Source organism: Cynoglossus semilaevis, chromosome 10, assembly GCF_000523025.1.
Source record: "Cynoglossus semilaevis isolate Cse_v1.0 chromosome 10, Cse_v1.0, whole genome shotgun sequence".
NCBI classification, from domain to species: domain Eukaryota; kingdom Metazoa; phylum Chordata; class Actinopteri; order Pleuronectiformes; family Cynoglossidae; genus Cynoglossus; species Cynoglossus semilaevis.
The window spans coordinates 20,936,515-20,945,788 of record NC_024316.1 but is presented as its reverse complement, the minus strand read 5'-3'; the positions used below and the strand labels follow the sequence as shown (position 1 = coordinate 20,945,788).

The 9,274-nt window shown below is 43.3% G+C and overlaps 1 protein-coding gene across 1 annotated transcript in view; it reads right to left on the bottom strand.

Annotated features, from left to right (window-relative positions):
- Positions 1–1,466, bottom strand: part of nol4la (nucleolar protein 4-like a) — a 22,661-nt gene extending 21,195 nt beyond the window's left edge. The window contains exon 1 of the mRNA XM_008319527.3: positions 312–1,466. Coding sequence (XP_008317749.1) covers positions 312–656 — 345 coding nt within the window. The 5' untranslated portion in view covers positions 657–1,466. The remainder of the gene's footprint in view (positions 1–311) is intronic.
- Positions 1,467–9,274: the final 7,808 nt, after the last annotated feature.

Here is a 9,274-nt window from a genome sequence, read left to right as displayed (position 1 = left end):
TACATTTGCGATCGCCAGGAGGCACCGGCGTTGCCATGGCAGCAGGGGATGAGGCAGGATGGGGATGTGAACAAAGTGAATGTTTATCAAGCCCGAGCAGGGCAAGTCGGGACCACATAACACAAGACAAGTTGTCGGTTTTTTTTTTTTTTTAATTCCCGTGACAGGGAACAAGTGCGTGCGCCCTGATTTGATCACATCTCGGAAGAGACATAGGCGGCAACGGGACATCCCGTGTGCGTGTACACGCACGCTGTCACACAGACACACACACACAATCACAAACACACACATCCTCACACACACTTTACCGTTGACTTGACCGGCACATACAGGACGGGTTTCCCTGGCGCCCCTTTCTTGTTGTGCTCTCCCAAAACGTTAGTCCCGACCTGAAATCCCTTGGACTTCACCCAGAATTTGAATTTGGCGTTGATGTGGCTGTTATCCACGTACACGCCGACGTCCGACTCGTCGCTCTGCAACAGTGTCTGCATGATTTTGTTATATTTTCGCCTGGTGACCGTTTTAGTTTTGCCCGAGTCTCCATAAGTCCGGAGACACCAGTCCTGAAATTCACTAAACATCTCCGCCTCCAGCACCACCGGACTCCGGCTCCTTTTGGAGACATCCACGCACGCCTTTTTCGTTGCCATCGCTCCCCCCTTCTCTCTCTCCTTTCCCTCCCCTCCTTTTCTCTCTCTCTCTCTCTCTCTCTCTCTCAGTCGCTCCGTCTGAACCCGTTCAAACAGCCCAGGCGAATAAAGAGGACTATCGGCCGGGTCGATTTTTCATCCGCCGGTCTCTGCCGGTGCCGGTCCCGCGTCTCTCGGAGTCTGGGTTCAGGATATGTGGTGGGACGCAGTCCTCCTCACCCCCCTCCCCCCTTGGTGGTTGCTCCCAGCAGAAGTGACCCGGACGGAAGCACACCTGTTTGCAGAGAGAGGCAAGCGCTGTGGTGTCCCGAACCGCAGCGGTGGTGGTGGAGGTGGAGGAGGAGGAGGAGGAAGAGGAAAAAAAATGTCACTTCCTCACATCACCATGGGCTGAGGAGCAGAGAGGGGGGCTGTCCTACACGCCGAGCGGGTCTCTCCCACCTGTGCGTAAAAGCCTCAGCGCTGAGGCAGAGAGAGGGGAGAGAAAAAAAAAACCCCAACAAAGAACACAGACAAAAGCGTGGAAACAAACGTTGCTCTCAGTTCCTATTGACCCACTTTCTTACTGCTAACACGTTTCCGTGTGTGGGTTCTTTCGTTTTTTTCAACCTTTCCAAAAAAGCTCAAAGATGTTGAGACTGCGCTGCTTTTATGGCCGCGTATCCGAGATCGACACACGCCGCCTGGAATTGTTCCTGCTCTTCACACCTGTTTGAATGGGATTTGCTCTCGCACGCTGTGCTGCGTCTATCCCATAATAAAAAAAAAGGAAAAAAAACACACACACACACTCATATCTGCATTTCACTGGAAACTGGCTCGGTCCGCAACGGTGCATGCATTAGGATTATAACAATAATGGGGGAGAGAGAGAGGGGAGACACGGGGGGGGGCAGGAATAATTTGTGATGAATAGAATAACAATTTGCAGTGTTATGAAAACCAGGGTTTAGATCGACAGATCGACAAATCGACAGATCGAAACGACAACTCATATAATTATAATAATATTAAATTTTATGCCAACATTTGTGTGAGATTTATGCTGAATCATAAACTCTCACGTCCAGTGAGTTCTCCTTCAGAATCCCCCGCTCTTCTCTCATATACAGTATATTTTATATTTAATCTCCACTGGGATTCAAGTCAAGTCAAGTCAAGGTTTTTGTGCATCGTCCCAGTCTTTGACGTTCATTTTTTTGGCCACCGGAGAACGTCCTCCTACCATAGGTTTGTTCAAAGAAATGTTCAAGTCCCAGATTTGATGATCGACTCTTTGAGGTTTTCTTTTCAAATACATATTCTCTCACAATCTTATAATAATTCGAGTCCATCCGCTCTTTTAAGATTCTCTGTTCCAGACGGACATAAAAAAAAAATTCCCTGCGTAAAAGCCTCAGCGCTGAGGCAGAGAGAGGGGAGAGAAAAAAAAAACCCAACAAAGAACACAGACAAAAGCGTGGAAACAAACGGTGCTCTCAGTTCCTATTGACCCACTTTCTTACTGCTAACACGTTTCCGTGTGTGGGTTCTTTCGTTTTTTTCAACCTTTCCAAAAAAGCTCAAAGATGTTGAGACTGCGCTGCTTTTATGGCCGCGTATCCGAGATCGACACACGCCGCCTGGAATTGTTCCTGCTCTTCACACCTGTTTGAATGGGATTTGCTCTCGCACGCTGTGCTGCGTCTATCCCATAATAAAAAAAAAGGAAAAAAAACACACACACACACTCATATCTGCATTTCACTGGAAACTGGCTCGGTCCGCAACGGTGCATGCATTAGGATTATAACAATAATGGGGGAGAGAGAGAGGGGAGACACGGGGGGGGGCAGGAATAATTTGTGATGAATAGAATAACAATTTGCAGTGTTATGAAAACCAGGGTTTAGATCGACAGATCGACAAATCGACAGATCGAAACGACAACTCATATAATTATAATAATATTAAATTTTATGCCAACATTTGTGTGAGATTTATGCTGAATCATAAACTCTCACGTCCAGTGAGTTCTCCTTCAGAATCCCCCGCTCTTCTCTCATATACAGTATATTTTATATTTAATCTCCACTGGGATTCAAGTCAAGTCAAGTCAAGGTTTTTGTGCATCGTCCCAGTCTTTGACGTTCATTTTTTTGGCCACCAGAGAACGTCCTCCTACCATAGGTTTGTTCAAAGAAATGTTCAAGTCCCAGATTTGATGATCGACTCTTTGAGGTTTTCTTTTCAAATACATATTCTCTCACAATCTTATAATAATTCGAGTCCATCCGCTCTTTTAAGATTCTCTGTTCCAGACGGACATAAAAAAAAAATTCCCCGCAGCTTCGTGCTAACATCTCGTGGTTCTCTGTGGGGATTCCCTACTGATGTTATTTGTTTTTATTTTTAATTTACTAAGTCTGTACTGACTTTTTTCGACACCTGTAATTTCCAGACATGACTTTTACTTTTTTTTTGTTTGGTTAACGGTCATTAACTTCATTCACGTCTGAATAATAAAGGTGTTTTCCCTCGACTGATAGTTTCCGTTTCTACTCCTCACATTAGTTCCTCAAAAACGCAGACAACCTGGTCCAGTTTTACTTCATACCAGGTGACAGTTGGTTGATCCTCCACAAAACATGCAGGACAAAGTTCCACTTCAAACTAGTAATGTTTATTTCTTTAATCTAGCGATGACGGCAGACTAAAATAAAGCTAACACGTTTAGCAGTGCTATGAAAAAAAACCCTTTTTCTTTACAGAAATACTTTAAAAAGAATGTATTTTTTCTTGGGTGTGGCGTCTTCACATGCAGAGCCAACAGTGGAATCAGTCATTTGCGGAAGAGGAAGTAACTGGACTGTTCCTCTCAAAGATAATCTGACCAGGAAAAAAAGGAATTCAACTTTTGTCTTTGTCTAAAGAAAAAAAAACACAACCTATTTATAAATACATATACTCAACCCTATTTAGACGTTAACAACCTAAATGTGTGTTTGCTACTGTCTGTGTGTGTGTGTGTGTGTTATTGTGTGCACGTTACAGGCCCAAGCTGGCGGTGGCTGCTGTTGCCATGACAGCAGCTCAGCAGTGTGTCTCCGGCCGTGCAGAGGGTGAGTGGGATGCCCCGTCCTCATCCCCATCACTTCTGCATCCTGAGTCAAACACGACGGTATTCGTGTAGTTAACTGCCCGAGGATTTGTTGGTCTGTTTGTTTTTTTAAACCCTTTCCTTTTTTTTTGCCTTTTCGTCACTCGGCCTCCTTTTTTTTTTTGCCTTTTCGTCACTCGGCCGTTTGTTTTTTTTAAACCCTTTCCTTTTTTGCCTTTTTGTCACTCGGCCTGTTGTCTGCTCTCAGGACTGACCCGTGTTTGTTTGTCCCTCACTGAAACATGTTTCTATTTCTGCAAATCTTACAGGAGACTCGACCCACTGACCCGACACCACCAGACTTATGGTTTCACCGCTGATGCAGTTTAATAACCCTGGAGAGGACCTTCAGTGAAACACACAGACCTAGAAGTTGTTATTTAAAAAAAACACTTCTCCATTTCACATTTGAAGGTCAGTCATCATCTCCAAACACTTGGAGAGATGATGAGAGAGAAAATCTGTGTTTAACTGGTCGTTGTTTCCAGCGCCAGGTTTGATGTGACGGCAACGACTGAGCTTTAATTACAGTTTACGCCGACACGACACGTTGAAAAATTACAGTTTTTTTATCATCACTGCATGTACAAAAAAAAACACTCACGTCTCTTAGTAAAAAATAATAAAACTGGTCCAAAATCACCTACGTAGTTTACAACAACAAAAAAAAAAAATCAATGATCATTTTTTTTGTATTGGTACAAAATATAATGATATATTTTGTCACTATATATTGCAGGGTGTGAGTGAAGTGCTGCATACAATTCATTCAGTCCTTTTTATGAGTCATACTGAGTTTTCCCAAACAAGTCATACAAGTTCATATGTTTGTAGTCAGAAAAATCTGGTTTGTATAAATTTAAAAAAAAATAACCAAAGGGGGCGCTGTGTTCAGATATATTCGTGATCAATTTTCCTGTAATGTCAGGCATCACATTAACATGCTGTCGCCATTCATTGTTGTGATCGTGCTAAACGAGTCTAGGACACACACACACACTCACACACACACACACTCTGAGTGATTCAGACCTGTACAGTCACCACCACCACCTCTGTCCTGATGGTGTAAAAACGCCTGTAATTACACTCAGAATCCCCCACTGAGCGTCTCCTACCACCCAGAGGTGGACACACACACACACACACACACACACAGACTCACCCTCCTGTCCAGAGAGGACACCCTGAAGACCATTAAATACCAAGCATTAAAAAAATAAGATCCTCAGTTATTAAAGCACTGACCAGACCAGTGCATGTGAACACACACACACACACACACCTAACTCCCTGACCTGCACCGTATTAACCTCTAAGAGCAGCAGCACCTCAGTGTCCACACGGCACCGTCCATCAACCATAAATTAAATCTGCCTCCTCACTCCACGGTGTTCACCTTTACCAGTCCATGTCTGTATTCAAAAGGCCTTAATTAAAGAGGCGATCTCCAGTGCAGCAAGCAGAGAAGAAGAAGAAGAAGAAGAAAAAGGAGGAGGAGGAGAAGAAGAAGAAGGAGAAGGAGAAGAAGAAGAAGAAGAAGAAGAAGAAGAAGAGGAAAAAGAAGACGAAGAAGGAGAAGAAGAAGAAGAAGAAGAAGAAGAAGAAGAAGAAGAAGGAGAAAAAGAGAAAAAAAGCAGAAGGCGAAGAAGTTACAACTGAAGCTAATGTCGGAAATGGACAAAAAGCAGAAGAAGTTACAACTGAAGCTAATGTCGACTATAAGGACACATCATCAGTAAAGATTTTTTTTTATTTAAATGTCAAGATGCAGCGCTCTCAAGAACAACAACAGCAACAACATCGTGTTGACGGCGTCTACAGTCAGCAACTTCGCTGCGCTGCTGACTCTGCCGTTTACTTCTGGAACCTTCTCTCCTCAGGCCTGTGTACACAGTACAATCTCTACAGATCTGCTGCTGCAGATCATTCTTCTACATACGTTGTGTAAACAAACACCTGCACCTGGGCTGGAGTACTACAACCTGAAACAACAACACTGGGGGGGGGGACAGGAGTATGACAGTCAGACCTACTGAGGGTCAGGGTGACAGGTCTGTCTGCTCTGCTCGGAAGATTGAAATAAGGAGCAGGCGACAATTTAATGACTACTGCCTCCCGATGGTGGAGCTGAAAATTGCACCGGCTTTTTGTCACCCGTCCACGGTGGGACAGACCACACACATGGATGAACACATATAACCTGTGTGTCAGTGTCAATGTTAATATTACATATTTTTTCACATTGTTATTTATTAACTTTTTCTATAACATTTCCGTGTATTTAGAGGAGACTCAGTTTGTTCAGCTTGTCCTTTCATCAGGGGTCATCAAAGCAGTGACTTGGCAAAGTTTTTACACCAGATGCTCTGCCTGACGTGACCCTGCCCATTTGGGTTGGGAGTTGGACTGGGGATGGATTTGGAGAGGGCGGGCGTGGGGGCGGGGGGTCTACTGTGTGGCTATATCTATTTCTAACAAATGTCCTGTGATGTACAGTATAACTCACTCAAATCTATTATCTTTGTTGCGGTTGCAGAGCATAAAGTACTACTGTGGTATTGTATGTGAATATTTGATTTTTGTTTTTTAAATACATTTCACCTCTGCTGTACAAAAAACATTAACGAGGTCAGTTTAACTGAAGAAAGAAATCCACAGGGGAAAATCTTAAAAATAATTCCAGCACGTCAAGATGACAAATTCTCAAATTCTAACTCGGAAAACCAACAAGAAAACCAACAAGAAAACTTATAAAACTTATCAACAACTTGGGCTATTTTTATTACCATTGATTGAATATTAATTATATCAGTAACACTAAGGACACTTACTGAAATAATTACACCACATCATCTTTTTATGATAAAAAAAATCCTTGTAACTGTCAACAATTGAAACCAAAGCCTGAGACTAAAACCTGTGGTCAATGAAGAGGGTACGAATAATATTGTGGTCAATGAAGAGGGTATGAATAATATGGTTGACATTAAGGATGTGTCGGGATAAAGATTCTTGGCCGAAACTGAAAAAACTAAGGCCGAAAACCCAAATGATTTGGCCAATTATTAGTACTATTTTATTTATGGCTACAGCTGAGACTATGTTCTCCACATCCTGGATCATTTCTCGTGCCCTGCATTAATCCCACAGCCAAATAATGATCTTTATAACACGGATCAAGCACAGTTACAAATACGTGCAGAGTTTTTTTTTTTTTTGCTCGCTTGTCATCACAACATCCCGTGTAGTAAAAGTATTTAAAAGCGTAAAAAAATACACAAACAAAAATTACACTTTGAGGCCATTTTCAGGCGAACATTTTCGGCGGCTAAATATTCGCTCCGTCCCCAGTTGAACTGGTTTCATTAAGTTGGATATGAATAATATATCAAACCAGTGTGATACAGCCCATTGGTCTGTACATGGTAATGACCTGCGTCAGTGTGTGTCAGTCTCTGACTGATGTGCTGTAAATACTGAGCTCGGTGGCCCACACTGACAAACCACGCACCCTATCCCTATGGGAAGGTTACGGTGATGTTTGAGAGGGAGTCATTGTTGTCGCACTGCCCCTTGAAGACCAGTGTTATGTTTTTTTGTTACCGTATTCTACAGCAGGTCTCAGTACACTTCGGCTGTGCTGGGTGTGCGATCGGCTGCAGAAAGGGAAAAGGGAGCGGGCATTTTGGAGTCCCTCGTATCAGCTCTCTCTTTGTCTGCTCACTCAGGCACAACACGGAGCAGCCAGAAGTTGTATGAGCGGCGTCGTGTGGCGAGGGGCGGCAGAACGAAGAGAAACACACACACACACACACACACAGTCACTGACAACCTCATGAGAGAGCGGTGGGTCAGGGCCGGGGTGAATACAGGCCATCGGGACAGCGCAGCCAAGAGGCAACCAGGAGATAACAGAATTGGCACAGTCGCCATGGAAACACAGGCAGCCGAGGCAAATCATGGAAACTGGTAACTAAGTAACAGGAAATGACGGACCACGGAGGGCGATGAGTCTAGTTAATCATGAACAGAGGGGGTAGCAGGGGGGGAGAAAGGAGGGGAGAGACGGAGCAGCAGAGAGACACTGACGGGGGAGATAAGGGTGGGACGATTTCGGTCCAACAAAGAACCATCCTACTCCAGAAGGCCCTCCCTGTCCGTCCACCCAGGACACTGGATTAGAGTGAGCCGGAGAGGCAGCCTCCACCCTTCCTCTACCATCGTGCTCAGTGTAAATCCCCGAGGCTGTGACAATGAACATGCACCAGCATAGGACAGGAAACAAGCAGTCAAACTCTGGGCTGTGTTTGTGCATTTACTCAAATCAAATCATAGGTTGAATTGTTTTTAGAAGAAAACAGCGAGAATTAACTAGAAGAAGAAAAATCACGCTCAATAAGATTTAAACAAAGACAATTATTAGGGCGGAAGTGACAAATGTCAAATGATGTATAATAATGAAGGGCAGGGTATAAATATATATATATATATATATATATAAAGCAGAGGGATAGAAATGACACCCAGGGATTTTAAATGGCTGGGATGCTGCTAGAAAGAATTCAGTCCCAAACTTTTCATCTTTCTGTTTGCCAAAATATGGCATAAGTAAAAATTATATGTGTAATATGTAATTCTCAATCATTTTAATGGGTTTTTGACACAGTTTTAGTGTAATGTCATCTGCTCTGCCCTCTGTCTGTAATTTCTACTTGCTGTTTTCTCTTCTTTTCAATCTGGTCCAAATGTTTAAATCCAAGAATGTCGTATTTTTTGTCTAGTTATGTATAAAATAAATAAATACATTTTATATATATATTAGTGTTATTTACGTTGTACCAAGGATTTTATATAATCAATCTTGATATTTTTATGATCCTTTCACTGAACTATATTGTTTTGTTGCTGGCTCTAAGCACATTCCTCAAAACAGCCTATGTGGTCTGAAGGGTGAGGGGGAGTAAGGGGCCCAGGGGGAAGTCTGGAACGTTTACACAAAGGCAGACGTTGATTGTGCGACCTCACTGACCGAACCACTTAACGTAAACATTAGCTTTATCGGTGAAACAGCTGCCAATTTCACTGAAAAGGAACAAAGTACTGGAACTTTCACTGTTACCTGTCAAGTCAAAAGAAAAACTGTTTGAGGAAAACCCAAACAAGGCAGAATAATATTTGTCTCCTCCAACAGCTGATTTTTGTGTAGATACAATGCCCTTAATTAGCCACTCCTGACAGCGCCATCTGTTTTGGTCGCCTTAATCGTGACAATATTACCTGACCTCGACAGCTTTGTTGGACTCTCTTTATTGGAGATGCACACACACACTCTCAACACTTTCTAAACACTCTACTGCTCTTGTTCTACCTCAGCAAATGGCCGTGACATGCCCATATAGACGCCCCCTGCAGCAGCTCCGACGTTCACTTTGTCGATTGTCGTTTGAAACATGAGCAAACCTGTCAGAGTTTGCCT